The 16,650-nt window shown below is 37.5% G+C and overlaps 1 protein-coding gene across 2 annotated transcripts; it reads right to left on the reverse strand.

The window, feature by feature from the left end:
• Positions 1–1,474: 1,474 nt before the first annotated feature.
• sez6l2 (seizure related 6 homolog (mouse)-like 2) lies at positions 1,475–16,088 on the reverse strand. Of its 2 annotated transcripts, none has more exons than XM_084118148.1 (19): positions 15,662–16,088; positions 14,108–14,186; positions 13,853–13,981; positions 13,547–13,768; positions 13,267–13,403; positions 12,855–13,047; positions 12,046–12,231; positions 11,734–11,917; positions 11,055–11,218; positions 9,911–10,105; positions 8,456–8,594; positions 8,172–8,368; positions 7,893–8,087; positions 7,526–7,720; positions 4,480–4,671; positions 4,357–4,395; positions 4,136–4,253; positions 3,683–3,794; positions 1,475–2,716 (listed from the first exon to the last, which is right to left on the reverse strand). In XM_084118148.1, the coding sequence occupies exons 2-19, from the start codon at positions 14,163–14,165 to the stop codon at positions 2,687–2,689; spliced, it is 2,685 nt and encodes an 894-aa protein (XP_083974274.1). In that variant the 5' UTR covers positions 14,166–14,186; positions 15,662–16,088; the 3' UTR covers positions 1,475–2,686. The 2 variants fall into 2 exon arrangements, with proteins under 2 accessions (XP_083974274.1, XP_083974275.1); XM_084118149.1 differs by having other exon boundaries at positions 14,108–14,230; positions 15,662–16,072.
• Positions 16,089–16,650: the final 562 nt, after the last annotated feature.

The following is a 16,650-nucleotide window of genomic DNA, read 5'->3' on the forward strand; positions in this document are numbered from 1 at the left end:
CACCAGCTGGAGTGCCCTTGAGAGCCACTAGAGGGCACTCCACACCAGACTCTCATGTTCAGTCACAGACTACATCTCCCATCATTCTCTGCCTGGACTCATCAGCACTCATTATCACATTCACCTGTATCTCATCTTCTCGTTTAGTTCACCCCATATAAGCCTGGTTCACCCTAGTCTCGCGTAGCCAGACCTTCAGACTGACGGCTGAAGGTCTGGAATTCATAGCAGCTTTCTTTGGCCAAGGCCCGCCCATAAGGCCGTTTGACCGACATGTCAAACAACCAATTACAGTTCGTTTCGTTCAGCGTCACGTTTCAGGGCGTGGAAATGTCCCCACAACAACAGACCGGCGTGCAACAAGTCAGTCAGCACAGAAAATCAAAGAAGGAGAAGAAAACAAGCAGTAAGTCATTGATCTGTTCGTGCACGCATACTTTTGAGAATCCTACGTTTAGCTGATCTTGATAAATGCGCATTGTCACTCATGTAAACGCAACAGTTTTTCTTCCCCAATCACACGTCTGCGCTTTGATTCCCGGCGGACCGAAAATAAACGCGACACTCGCGCCCCCGGAAATCCGATAAAATTCAACCAATCAGATGACGACTTCGACATTCCTGAAGTGTTTCCAGTTAAGTGTACCATATGCATCAGACGTTTAGCCAACGTTCCGTGGGCGTGACGTCTGAGGCTGAGACTAGGTTCACCCCATCACTCACTGCAAAGTTTTGTATGTTGTTGCACTGCACTTCTGAGCGTTTTCCCTGGTTTTCATGTCTCTTGGCTTTTTGGATTTCTTGCCTGTCCCGTGGATTACTCTTGTGCCTCTGACCCCTGCCTGTTTTGTTTTGTTTTGTTTTGTTTGTTTGGACTGCCTTCCTGTGCTTGACCCTCTGCTTGTGTTGGATTACGATTCTGGATAACCCTTTAAATAAACTGCATTTGGATGCTCTACCTTCGTGTCTCGGAGCAGTTTGTAACAATTACTGTGTAATTACTGTGTGATTTCATGTAATATTCTAATTTTCTGGGATTTTGATTTTGTGGGTTTCATAAGCTGTAAGCCATAATCATCAAAATTATAACAAATAAAGGCTTGAAATATCTCACTTTGCATGTAATGAGTCTATAATATATTAGTTTCACCTGTTAAGTTGAATTCTTGAAATAAATCAACTTTTTGATGATATTCTAATTTTATGACCAGCACCTGTATATGGGGGAATATATACAGACACAAAGTACTCATATTTCTTACTATTAGCAAATTTATTATATTATATTTTATATTATATATATATAATATATTATAATTTACAAAATTATATATGAAGAAATTATAAATATATTATATATTATTAATTATATATAATATCCATATTTTTTACTTTTATTTTTTATTTTTGCTCATAGCAAGAAATCAGCAAGAAAAGTATTATTAATCATAAAGATTCATTTATAAAAGACATGTTCACCATCCAACAGAGACTTTTATTTAATCTTAAATCTCAGCAAATTAATGTCTTCATGACAAGTATAATATGTTGATAAATAAATAACAATCAAGTAATACTATAATGCAACAAAGCCCTCCACAACATGGGCTCTGGTAATGGCACAGTGGAAAAGACGAAACTCACTGCATATTAACAAGAAACCATGAGATAAATAATAAATAATTAAAAAAAATGCAATTTATAAAAAGCATTTCAATTCGATTACTGCATCACAGCAAGCAGTTTTTTTTCTGTATATATTTTCCTCAACATAGTGCATATGCAACAACATCAACTCTGATAACAATGACAGTAAGTATAATTGATCATGAATCCTAAGCTGAAGCGGTAAAATATACAATCGTTGCGTGCCGTAAGCGAGAGGACATTCCGCTCCTCTGAAACATGGTCATTCAACATCAAGCAGAAATAGATTTTTAAGAAACAGCAAAGAACAATATGAAATGCTGGCATTGTCCTCATTTTTACATAATAATGTGAGAAATACTATGGCAACCAGTGAAATGTAAAGTGACGTCACATTATGGGATGTATTTTGGCACTGAATCTGTTTTGTATACTCAATATTCAATCAAAATATTTACATTCAATATGTTCTTCTCGTCATGTGCATGTATATGAATGTGTGGCCATGTATCTGTATACAAACATGAGAGTATAGTTTTTGTATTTTGGATTATATACGTATGTGTACTTATATTTGTCTCACTTGTGTCAAAGTCTCTCTCATTCTTTCTCTCCCCATCTCACTTTCTATTTCTCTTTCAATCCTTCACCACTTTACAGTCCTTAAGGCACCAAACCTTCCGTTACAAAACATGCCTGACTGTAGAAATCATACTTACAATATGCACTTAGAACAATTTTGTTGTTACTTTCAGTACTTCATTACTCTGATGCCAATACCATACACACATATGTAAACACACGCTAACATACAGAGGCACCTGCATGAACTCACAAGCACACACACTTGTTCAGCACATACATCAGTGAAACGGCAAAGAGAGAGGAGAGAGAGACTGTGTAAAGTGAGATTTATGTGTTGTAATTATTGGAATAAAACAAATTCATGTCTTGCGGAGAGAGAGAGAAAAATAACAGTATCCTTCCTTTTCTTCTCCTTTTCATTTACCCACAATTTGGATACATTTGAAGACTCGTCTCAGATGGACACCTCATACTCTCGCGTGTCCTACAGTGAGAGAGAGGAAAAAACAAACACACTTTACCAGCATATAGGATGGATAATATAATATAATATAATATAATATAATATAATATAATATAATATAATATAATATAATATAATATAATATAATATAATATAATATATAATGGTGGTATTTATCCAAAGTGTGACCATTAACCAATATATAGACAAAAATACAACAACAACAAAATAAATTGTCCTAATTTATAACTGAAACTAAAACATGATGACAAACAGCAGCATCTACACTAGCTTATAAAATTTGGGGGGTCAGTAAATGTTTTTTTTTTTTTTAGAAATGAATATTTTTCATCCTTGCATTAAATAGATTAAAAGTGACAGTAAATACATTCATAATGTATTGTCCTTGAACTATTATTATTATTAACGTACTGTCCTTGAACTTTCTATTTATCAAAGAATCCTAAGAAAAATGTACCATGGTTTCCACAAAAATAGTAACCAGCACAATTGTTTTCAACATTAATAATTATAAGAAATGTTTCTTGAGCACCAAATCATCTGAAAATTCAGGTTTGCCATCACAACAATAAATTACATTTTATTTTATTTTTTAAATAGTTAACTACTTTGAACATTTTTTTTTTTTAAACTGTAATAATATTTCACAAAATTTAATTTGTGTTTTTACTGTATTTTTGATCGAATAAATGCAGCATAAGAGACTTACTATACATATTCTACACATAAAATATGATAGAGAATGCAGTGCTGTGACTTCTGCTCAGAGACTCAAATGAATCAGTGAGTCATACCGTCCAAACCGATTGACTACAATGAACTTTAGGCTTCCCAAGATTAGATACACGAGATCAAACATAGCAAACAGACTGCGATTCCATGCATGAACATGCATTTGATTTGGTATTCAATTGCACATCCTAACAGTTAATAAGTACAAATTCCACTTGGTTGTGAGCATCTTACCCCTGCCTCATAGAGAGGGTTGTTGAAGTCAGACTCCACTGTAATGGGGCTGTAGGAGTGGGTGTGAGAGAGAGACTTCCAGAACAACGGTTTCCACTGCCACCTACACACACTGAGACGGCGAGAGATGTTAGCACAGAAGAGCTAAATAAGGAGCAGCTGTGACGAAGGTTTTGACAATAATCAGTGAAAATAACTGAATTTTTAAAGCCAAAATGGAATAGCACTTACAAGCCATTTTTCTTTGGTAATGTGAGTTATTTAAGATGAGGTTTGAATCGGATTAGGAAATCATGGAAAGTGGCCGTTTTATGCCAGAAAAAAAATCCACACCTTTCTTTTATTTATTTATTTATTTATTTTATTTGATATTTTATAAATGTATGAATCAAAACATGTTTAAACGAACGTTCAAACCAAAAGCGTTCAAAAACTCAAGCCTCCTAAACTTACTTGGTGTAGTACATGTATATTCCACCAATCAGAAGGATGACCAGAATGATTGGCAGGATGATAGCCAATGCAATGTTCTCACTCAGCATCTGATGAGACGCCTCTAATGACTGAGAAACTGAAGAGAGGAAAGTTAATAGCATAGACATCATTACATGACACAGTGGGCCAGATTAGCAAAGCAATATGAATATCACTGATACAATGATAATCAACGTTACCCTCCAATTTATGATCGTCCAGTAGCCCTTCATAGGCCACTAAAAAAACAAATAAAACGTGACTTTAATTTCTTCAGATAAAAATGGCGACTCAATGTATTGGACTAGTTCACATTCACATACCTTTACAGAAGGGTGGTGGGCTATTCCACTGTGAGGGGTGTCCTGGGACACAGTTGATGATGACTTCCCCGATGAGCTCATAGCCCTCATAGCAGAAGAAACGTAGCGTCTCACCTGCCTGGTAACTGTGCTTGTACAGAGTCTGGTAGCCGTTGTCCGGCACACCCGGGTTTGGGCATGGATCATATTTTACTGATTAGCAGAAAAATAGCAGGCAATATGTTTGACTGATGGTTTATCGGTTAGTACATTAGAGATGAATCTTCATTGTACTTGGGCTAAGATATTTAGCTGTATCTGTAAAGTTTTATCCTGCATACAGTTGAGATCAAAAGTTTGGGGTCGGTAAGTTTTTGGAAATCAGAAATCAAATTTGCCTTGATCTTTTGACACATAAGAGGTCTTTGTACCATTAAAACATCCTAAAAGTTTTCGAGCTTATAACGTCCTCCTCGTTATAAACAAAGCATTTATTTACTCAATCTCCAAAAACAGCTCTTTTAGATAATGGGAGACTTGTGACGTCACAAGGACAAATGCATTAGCATATGCCTGCCTTTATAGTAAGACATCAACGAACAGTTTTACATCATCGCACCAAAGGTCAAAAGCAAACAGAACCCATTATAATCACTGATGCTGTCTACGCTGGATACAGTATACAGACGCCTGTTCGCTCTACCCCACGAGCTCGAGTCTGTTGACAAGAGGATAAATAGAAGCGTAAAGGAACGTTCGCTTTGATGCGTCCTGTTTAAACAGCTTGTTTGCGTCTCTGTACAGACTTAAGCACGATACGTCAGAGACAAGTGGATGGTTTATTTTTAATGGTGTCCTGGATCGTGTCGGAGGATTATATGTTTGTTCAGAGACTTTAACTGCAGATTTGCAGGTTTTTTAAACGAGTTACAGTGTAATGGAAAGTTCGCAAAGAAACTTTTGTTGACAGATGTATCAGCCAACTGTATTGGAGCTGCATTACAAAGCTTAAGGAAACGATTTCATGATGCTTTGACTGTAAATGATGGCTTTATATGGTTAATGTTTTCAAAACACTTACTCGCGTGCAGCAGCGAGGGGGCTTTGATAGTGTTTCCTATGCAATGACGTTAGCCAATCATAACAGTGACCGTTTACTGACCAGCGCCGCCCCTCAAAAATAGATTTAACATTTAAATAACTTAAGGCGAGACACGGCAGGCAAAAACATCGATTTTTCATGCAGTGGTCAGTTTTGAGATTTTGGGCTAGTTTACTCCTTTCAAGCTGCTATGAAGAAAACGCTGAAAATATACATTAAGATGTTTATTTTATTACATTTTGTTTACTTGCGGCAGTAAGTTTCTCCCGAATTTATCAGGAAGTTAGTATTCCAACGCCACATGCCGAGCTCCATGAGCCTCCGTCTGTTTACTGAAGTCTGTCATGACCGGTATCGCTGTAAAGCTCTGAGTCTCCTGCACAACGCTATGTAACCCAAATATGGGCATTTCCTTTCTATCAGTAACCAATCGTGAATGTCCAAAGGGGGATTTAAAGCTAAAGACGATTTCTCATTTAGAGCTATTTAAATCTTTAACTGCCGTTTTCTCAAAATGAGTTTTTTGTCATTCTCCAGTATAAACATCTCAGCCTATGTAGCACCTATGTACACCAAACTTTCCAGTTATACACTTAGCAGTATTCTGAAGATATTTATTTTCAGAAGGATTTGTTAATAAATCATTCCTGGCCTGATTTATGTGACATTTTAATAAAAAAAATATGGCTAAAATCGATTTTGTAAGGCTATGGACAGTATATTTTGATTTTCTAGGTAATAAATAAAACTGTCTGCACACTTGAATCCTTTCAGCAAATTTAATAGCCAAGCTTTCAGTCAGACGACCATCCTCAGGGCATACAATTCCTTCAAAAGATTTTCTAGGTAATGAAAGCATATATCCTGAAATCCTTCTGAGTTTTTTTTTTCATCTTGTGTGTAAACAAAATGAAAAAAGAATTTTGCACCTGGCTTTATCATATGTTCAGATCTATCTACCGAAAATATATGCAAAATCGTGCATATTTAATGAGATAATGCCTAATTTGCATAATTAAACATACACATTTCTAAAACTTGTAATACATTTTTTTATATACTTGTGTAAGTAATCAACTGAGGAAGTTTCATGGTGATATCTATTATTTTAAAATTTTACCCTATTCACCTGTAGTGTCTCGCCTTAACATTTTAAGTGAACCTTAAAGAACAAAAAATCCATGACCCCTTTGAAAGTCTCTTATTCTCACCTAGGCTGCATTTATTTGATAAAAAATAAAAACTATAATATTGGGAAATATTGTTAGCATTTAAAAAAACTGATTTCTCTTTAAATATATTTAAAATGTAATTTATTCCTTTGATGTCAAAGCTGAATTTTCATCATCATTACTCCAGTCTTCAGTGTCACATGATCCTTCAGAATTATTCTAATATGATGATTTGCTGCTCAAAAAACATTTATCATCATTATCAATGTTGTAAACAGTTGTGCTGCTTAATGCAGTCTTTTGTGGAAACCATGATATATTATTTGACGAACAGAAAGTTCAAACAGCATTTATTTGAAATAACAATCATTTAGTTACGTTGTAAATATCTTTACTGTCACTTTTGATCAATTTGATGCATCCTTGCTGAATTAAGGTATTTATTTAAAAAAAAAAAATCTTACTGAACCCCAAACCTTTGAACAGTACTATATGATTTAATAATTTACCATTATTAATAAGACTTTAAATCTTTAATCAATCTTTAATCAGGATTATTTTTTTTACTTATCGTTTTTTGTTTGTTATTTTAATTTCATTCGATGTATTTAACCACATGCATGTATGCAATCATTTTGACAGCCTTAATTATTAATAATAATCCATTTCAAATTCTACAGAATCAAATCCATATAGATTCAAGAGGGGATTTTTTTAAATAATTGTTTGAAAATGTATTTTTCCAAGACCAGACGCAATCCCTCACACACCTTACTTACTAACATGTACTCACAGACACACTTTGGGCTGCGGTCACTCCATTTGGGCATGCCGGTGTCTCTGCCATGGCAGGAGATCTGGCTCGGGCCTTCCAGCTGATAACCTTGGTTACATGTGAAGCGTACCACAGTTCCCACAGCAAAACCAGACTCCGGATGTACTGAGCGTGCTCCATTGACCACTTCTCCTGGGTCAGGGCACTGCTGGACTGGAGGCACATTAAAGCCAGGAGAGAAAGAGCGTGTGTACAATATTAATCAATTAATTAAACCGGCAAATGATGGCCACTGGCCACTGAACAATGACCAATCAAAGTCATAACTCTTAATCCTTTACAAAGTGTTTTCTAACCATAAAAAAACATATATAACTCAGCTCACTTTTCACACAGGTGGGCGGGTTGTTACTCCAGGAGAGATCCCATTGGCAGGTGATGATGTCAGAGCCAACGATGTCATAACCAGGCTGACACTGATAGGTTAACACACTGCCTCTCACCAGAGATGGGTGGGAGGAGCTGCTCCAGCCAAACTCAATTTGCGGAAGGGCAGGACATGTGTCATTTGGTTCCACCTCTGCAAGAAATGAAAGGAAGTGACATCACAGCAAGCAGTAACACAAAACAAATGAAAAAAGCACAACCCTTTTGATGTATTTACCTCTGTAGTGAATGAGGAAGCCTTGGCTCAGTATAAACGTAGAGTCATCAGGATCGCTCTGAAACTGAATGGTGACCTCTGAACCTCCTGATACAACCCTGAACCTCTCTCTTGAGCCCAGGTACTGTCCAATCACATGTGACATCAGATCATGACCATCAAATAGAGTGAGAATGTCGTTATGGCGGATGTTCAAACTGCAAGCAAAAGAGAGGGAAATAGAATTAAACCATAAATAGATTTAAACACAAACTGGCACAATCAAATAGATTGTTACGTCTTACATTTGTACGTCCAATTCGATGCGTTTGTCCTCGCTGACATGTATTTGCCACACACAGTCCTGCCCTTTAGAGTAGCTCTGTGGCCAGTCAGGAGACAACACTGTTCCCACTGTGTCCGTGAGCTCCCCGCCACACAGAGCTGAGAAGAGGAGAAAGAGGAGGAATCTTATAAGAATAGCTTTCATATTATTGGACCAGAGGGATTAGATGAAATGAAGCCCCCTTGAAGCCCCTTTAGGTAAAATCTGAGACTCTTTTGAAATTTTCTAAATGTACTTAGAATGATCTTTGAATTAGAATCACTTTAATGTTACAAGGATTATTTTCTTTTTAATTGTACTAATAAATGAGTTAAAGGGATAGTTCACCCAAAAATGAAAATTCTGTCAGTAATTACTCACCCTCATGTTGTTTCAACCCCGTAAGACTTTCGTTCATCTTCAGAACACAAATTAAGATATTTTTGATGATATCTGAGAGCTGTCTCACTCCTCCATAGGCTTCTATGTAATCGATATCTGCCATCCCAGAAAAGTTAGTAAAAACATTGTTAAAATAGTCCAAGTGACTACAGTGGCTCAACCTTAAGTTTATCAAGCGACGAGAAAATGAATAGTTGAATAAAGTCGTTATTTTTGTTTTTTTTTGTATTCTCGCCGCTTGATAAACTTAAGGTTGAGCCACTGTAGTCACTTGGACTATTTTAACAACATTTTTACTAACTTTTCTGGGATGGCAGATATCGATTACATAGAAGCCTATGAAGAAGTGAGCCAGCTCTCAGAATTCATCAAAAATATCTTAATTTGTGTGAGTAATTACTGACAGAATTTTCATTTTTGGGTGAACTAACCCTTTAAGTTGACAGTTCTAATGATGATCAACAGATCATTGTGCAATTTGTTTTTGAAAGAAGGTTCTTTTGTCACCAAGGCTACATTTACTTGATCAGAAATACAGTAAAAATTATATTGTGAAATATTATTACAATTTATATTTTTGAAATGTAATGTATTCATGTGATGACAAAGCTGAATTGTCAGCATCAGTACAGTCTTCAGTGTCACATGATCCTTCAGAAATCAGTCTAATATGCTTGGTGCACAAGAAACATTTCTTATTAACATCATCAATGCTAAAAACAGTTGTGCTACTTAACACTATGGTGGAAATCATAATACATTTTTCAGGATTCTGTGATGAATAAAAAGTTAAAAAGAACAGCTATTATTTGAATAAGAATTATTTGATAACAACGTTAAAATCTTTTCTGTCACTTTTGAATTTAGTCAATTTAGTGTTTAAATAAATGTTGAATAAAAGTATTAATTTCATTTATATATAAAAAAATATATACTAATAATTAAATCTTACTTACCCCAAACTTTTGAATGGTAGTGTACAGTTGCTGTACAGGTATATTTCTCAAATATTAGGTTATATGTGATGTCATACCTCGGCAGACAGGTTCACTCTCGTTCCAGTGAGGGTCATTGGGGTCAACACACTCCATAACTCCTGATCCCTGCTCCATGACGAAACCAGGAGAGCACGAGAAGGTTACTATAGTACCCAGAGGGAAGGTGATGTCACTGCTGCTGAAATTCCCATGAGGCAGGTAAGGTTCATAACAGTGTTCTCCATCAAAGGCTGAAATAGATAGGAAAAAGAGGAAGGATGGGAAGTTATTAAGTAAGAGTGAAAGTATTTGTAGAACCCAGACTTGAAGGTACAAAATTGTAATTTTGAGTTTCTTCTTTTTCCTGAAATTAGTGTGACATCACAATAAGCAACTGCGTTCGGCATTCTTTAGACAAGCATCTTTTAAGAATTATATAAATGTAAAAAAGTTTTTGTGTTAATGAAAATGAACAAGTTTATAGTGGTTTATGTGGCTTATAGTGATGAAATATACTTAGGCTGCGTTTACACTGGCTAAAAAAATCCGATCTTTTACTCACATCTGACACAAATCGAATTTGTTGCACACGTGTAAACAAAGAAATCTGCACGAGATCCGATTTTTCCGCATCCAATCTGGGCCACTTCCAAATGTGGTTTTAAATCAGGTACATATCCGATATCTGGTCATCCGACCTACGTCTAAACACATATCCGATTCCCCTTTGAATTCCAAACCACCACAAGGCGAGGACGACACGTTTATTCACAAAGATAGCTTTTTAATGTTGTATTATTCATGAGGCAGATGTGCCGTTATGCGCTCACTCACAGCTTTTTATTGAGGTGCGAATGTTATCTTTGTAAAGAAAAGACATTGCGCCAACACAGAATCATTCAGGAGCTGAAAGGTTTTCAACCTCTGCCCATTAATTTTAATAGCACGGCCAATCAAAACCAGGGTCTACCATGTGCATAGCAAAACGATCACCGAAAATCATTTTGGGCGGGAATTAATGTAAACACAGACATCGAAAACCAGTCCTGTCTAAAGTGAATGTAAACAGGCGAGCCAAAAAATCGGATATGGTCAAAAGATCGGATCTGTGCATTAAGACTTGCAGTGTAAATGCAGCCTTAGACTATTTTTTAACAGTGAACAAAACTATTTTGCTGAATGTTTAACAGGTTGTCTTACCCTCATAGCGGAGTGCCAGCAGCAGTGGGATGGAGGAGGAATCTGCTGTGAGCTCCACATAGAGACACATTCCCTCGCTCACGAAGCCTCGTTCTGGAACGTCATCCAGATCCGAGTCGAAGAGGAGCGGAGCTGTAGAGCTATTCCCACTGCGCACAATCAGCCTAGGAAACGGAGGAGGGGCATGGAAAAGGAACGAAAACTACATTAGGAAAGGTGTGACATTAAGAGAATGAAATGATTCTGGAAGGATCAAGATCATGACAGGTTGTGCAGGAAGAAGAGGTAGATCTCGGATGTTCGTTTATCAGCAGCAATCTAGAATGTTAAAAATAGTCTAGAATGTAAAAACAGGTTAAAAATAGTGTGTTCATTTAAATGAGCTGGTTCAAACAAGATTCAATGATTCACTGATTCTTTTGAATAAACTCCCTGCACAGCATTCTAGTCAACTTTTTTGTAGTGAAATAAAAATTGACAATAATACTGCCATTTACCATTATGTTTTCAATTCAGTAATATACACAACCGTTCAAAAGTTTGGAATTTGTTACGATTTTTTTCATGTTTTTGAAAGTCTACTTTGAATCATAAGTACTTTTAAAGTGGCTTCTCCAACACTAAGAGAGATATAAGATAAGTAACTTAATACATGAGTGAGCAAGACATGAACTCTTACTTGTCATTGTCTTCATCAAGAGCCACCCTCTCAAAATGAAGATGGAGCCTGTGGCCTTCCTTGGCTTCCAGCAGCCAATGACAGCTCAGGTTGCTACCGCTGCTATGGTTACTTGCAGAGGGGAGGGTTGGAGAGAGGATGCGGCCAACAGTAGCATTTCTAATCCATCCTCCACAAGATACAGCTTTAATATACAAAAACACATGTGAATGCTTATACACAAGGCAATAAATGGAGGTGTCTTGAAGCCACTGTTGATAATGAAACTAAATAAATAAGTAAATAACTGAACGGGGAACAAATGCAACCCACCCACACACTGGGGTTCTGAGGTGCTCCATCTGGGTCGGGTGGAGTTCAAACATGTTGCAACCTCGTGACCTCTGACCTCAAATCCTGGATCACAATGGAAGTGAGCCTGACCACCAGGATGGATATCAGTTACAGTCACTCCACCGGCCTCAGGGGAGAGGGGGAACGAGCAGGACAGGAGGAACGCTGGAATGGATGTTTAAAAGAATAAGACACTTCTGTCATTCCAGTCATGTCAAAACACACAAATTACAATTCAATTACTGTACAGTTTAAAAGTTTTAGGGTGAGAAATATATATTTTTTAAAGAAATTAAAACTTTTATTCAGCAAGGATGCATTAAACTGATCAAAAGTGACAGTAAAGTTTATAATGTGTAATGTTACTAAAGATCTCTGAAACACTTTATAATAAGGTTCCATCATTCCATTCCTTATTATAAAGAATGATTTCTGAATATTTCACAATATCATTGTTTTTATTGTATTTATAATCAAATAAACGGCATTCCAACTTGTAAAAAGCATCCACATCCTCGTAGAACTTTCTGAGAGCTCCGACTTGTACCATGTGACCGCTGTGCCAACTGATCGCTGCAGATTCATTTAGGCATTGATAGTGTTGCCATAGATATGCATAATTTCCAATCCAAGGACGTGAAAAGGTTAGAGTAGGACGTCAAAATTACGGTAATTATGACATGGTGTGTATTCAGCATAAATGCAGCCCAGGAGACTTCTTCCCAAAACATTAAACAAATCTTACATACCCCAAACTTTTGAACAGTAGTTAAAAGAAAAAAGAATACCTTGATAATGAAAGCTGAAAACACCATGATTGGCTTGCTTCAGGCTCTTATAGTGGATCTGCACTTGATTGGTTGAGCTTCGAATCACCTGACCTTCGCTCATTAGCGTCTCATTGGCCAAAAGCTGTGGAGCTGTCCCACCCAGCTCCAGAATGGTAAGTGACTCCTCCTTGGACAAGTTTACTTTCTTTACCTTCAAGACAGACAGATGGTGTTACCATAACAACAGCTAATGATGTCATTCCCCAAGATTGTATCAAGGGCAAAGACTCCAGAACTCATTAAAATGCTATCCCCCATGCAAATGCCAACAAGATGCATCAGCTATGTTAACAAGCAGTAACCATAGTGACCCACAGATAGGCTAAATGAGGGTACAATTGAAACCTTGCTAACGGTGAGGCTATCACACCTGTATCTCAACCCCATATCCAGGATACACAGTGATGCTGTAGGTGCACTCCAGTGGGGAGAAGGGAGATGAGGAGGAGAGCGGATCAGGGGACTCGACTATTCCCTCCGTTCCTGACAGGCTGGCATTGCATTGAACTTGAGAGAGACCGTTTAAAAGTCAACATAAATTCATTTAGAAATAATTTGAATGGTCCCATTGAGGGACATAATCTGTGAAGTTTTCATATTGAAAATGATTCGATGTCTTCAACTGTTACGCGGTTTGTTGGTTATGATACCTGGGGTGTGCACTGTTGTTATTGTTGTTGTAGTAATTAGAGTAGTTGTGGTCTCTTCTTCAGCTGGTGGTGATGTCACGGCACTCCCAAAACCTGATTGGCCTGCATGAGGTGCAGCCGATGAGGTCACTGCAGTAGTGAGGATTCCTGGTGACATCACTGTGGAGGCGGGTTCTGATTCTCTGATGGACGGGATGGCCTGGGTCGGGTTAGTAGTTGTACCTGTGAGTTAAATCACAGGTTTAGATGAACTGGTTCGTTATTGAAAGGATGCAGTTTGCTGTGTTCTTTTTAGGAAAGACTGACCTCTGTTATTAGGGGTGTGGCCCAGGTACTCCTTACTCAGTAGTGCAGCATGGAGGAGTTCTCCCAAGGGGCGGGGACTAGAGGTCACGGTGGGAGGAGCTGCAGTGTCTGTTACCCCTACAGATGCACCTGAAAAAAACACGGAACTATCAGACTTCGTTTTTTAAGCTAAAGTGATAGGCATGTACTATGTACATTCACCTTGCATGAATAGTTAAACATACAAAAGCACTCACACAAGTATGTGCACATTACCTGAAGTCAGATGCAGCAGTGTGACAGACAGTGTCACAGCAAAAACTGTGGACACCATTATTTAATATGAGAAGACAGCCTGGGTGCAAGCAAACGAGAGAGAAAAGAAGTAGTAAGAGGTATCTAGAAGAAAAAAAAAGGGAAATATCAAAGTTAAGGAAGACTGTAAGTCAAAGGTTGTGTTCTTAAAGAACACATTATATCAAAGAGTTTTGTGACTTTTATTTCCTGTCTGTTAGATTTGAAGTCATCTATATGCTAGTGTACTCCTAAAAGTGGATATACATAAAAATTTGACTCTCCCGTGAAAACGTACCAAAAACAATGATGACGATTTACAATGTTACAAAGATTTCAATCTCAAATAAATGCTGTTCTTTTGAACTTTGCAAATCGGCATTTTAGAATGATTTCTGAAGGATCATGTTGACATCACAGGAATAAATTACATTTTAATATATCTTAAAATAGAAATAGAGTTATTTTAAATTGTAATCATATTTCACAATGTTACCGTTTTACTATACATTTTAATCAAATAAATGCATCTTTGGTGAGCATTAGAGAATTTCAAGAACATTAGTTATCCCATACTACCAATTTTTTTCTAATCATATATGCTCAGTCTTGAGAATGTAAATGTCCCTCCCCAGTCCCCATACCTGAAACCCACTATTTAAATCCTGGTTCATAACCGTCACATTAATCAAAGCTTATTATCTATTGCTTTATAAGACCCACCTAAACTTGCTATCAACAGGAAATACAGGAACAACAAGTTTATGGGGTCTTTAAAGCTATGAATGTATGAGTTAGGATTTTTATGTCTGAAATGTAAAATAATTAATGATGACATGTCGCTAAAAATCAGAGGTTTAAAATAAACATACTGCAGAAATGCGTCATCTCGTAAAATATTCCCTCAAAGTCATTGGTGCTTTTGCCATATATCAGATCTTATTATGGCCCCGCCGTGGCCCTCAAGGCCTGACAGTGCACGAGACATATGGCTCCTGACGTGCCCACGTTCAGTGATCAATGATGTCACCGCTAAGGCAGGTATAGCAGGTCTGGGCTTCTAGTGGCCCAGTCACCATCACGAGCCTCATTTAGTATTTACCGCACACACCGATACTGATTAGAAAAAAAAGGGGTTCATAATACAGATGAAGATGAAAGCAATTTGAGGCTCGTCATTAGTTTATAATACCCACACTAACAGAAATTATGTCCACGATAAAATATGCTGGCAGATGATGTTGCTGACACTGCGGGCAGAAGCGTTCAGATAATTTATTCAGACGCTATTCAAAAACATTTCCTCTTATCCTTTCCTATGACGCAAGACGCCCATTCCCCCCAAAATAAAGCATTAGCAAGCCGCCTAGACGAAAAAAAAAACCCGAAAAAAAATTCTAACGAAAAGCAATACTGGATCAATATAAATGGTTTACAATGATTTCATGAACGCATCCATTGCATCTTTATGCAGCTGGGCTGTCGCGCGACATTACAAGCTCGCGAAAACATCAGAGGGAAACAGAACATACGCACCCGCAATACGCAGTTTCGCTTTTTTTTATTCGTCAGAATGAATCCACTGGGTTTCTTCTCTTGTCCTGGTGATTCTTTTAATATTTCGTGTGTTTTTCCCCCAGCACCGCTCTCGCTGCTGCGTTTCTAGCGTGATCCTCCGTCTCTCGCTCCTCCACCCCTCCAGAATACCACAACTGGCGCTGCGCGTCAAACGGAATTTAAAGAATCATTAGAACGCTCCCGAACGCTGTCAAACACGGGTGTTCCATTCGAACCCTGGGAGAAGACAGTAAAGATTTCGACCCAAGGAAAAAAACAGTTTGCCTTCGTTCTTGGTTGTATTTTTTCTGTCGTTTATTTTTGTCCGTTTAGGCCTATAGCAGGTGAGTGGAACGAACAGGCATAGATGGCAGCAGTTCCTATCCGTGTGGTTGGCGCGTTGACTGTCAATTAGCGATGTCCGAATTATGTTTGGGACTCGGTTCGTTTTAATGAACCGGTTCACAAATCCGTTCTGAACGATTCACCCACGGACTGAGCGTGCCCGAGGACTTTTCGAGACAACAACAACAGTCTCACTGACACGGTTTATCACGGCTGTCCTTTTATTTTGTTCCTATAATGAGTATAGGCTATCTTAATGTTTCTTCCACCGTCACAAATATTCAATAAATAATGAAAATTGTGCGGACCAAATATTTAAAAACGCCTTACTTGTTAAATCACATGGACCATGCAGAAAAAAATCATTCAGATGTATTTTGAAAGTAACAATAAGCATAACAATAAGGTTTAAAAACAGTGTTTGTGGTAGATATAGGCTACGTTCGTAGAGAGAAATGGGTGTTCTGAATTCTGTGATAAATCGTGATAAAGCAGAAATAAAATATCTCATGATCCCCAGTGGGCATATTTCATTTGAAAACAGGAATTTGGCCATTTCGTATAGAGAAAAGTCTCAATTGTTGTCGCCTTTGTTGTCTTAGAATTTGACTAGAGAAAAACTC

This window comes from Abramis brama (genome assembly GCF_963993115.1).
Source record: "Abramis brama genome assembly, chromosome: 1".
NCBI classification, from domain to species: domain Eukaryota; kingdom Metazoa; phylum Chordata; class Actinopteri; order Cypriniformes; family Leuciscidae; genus Abramis; species Abramis brama.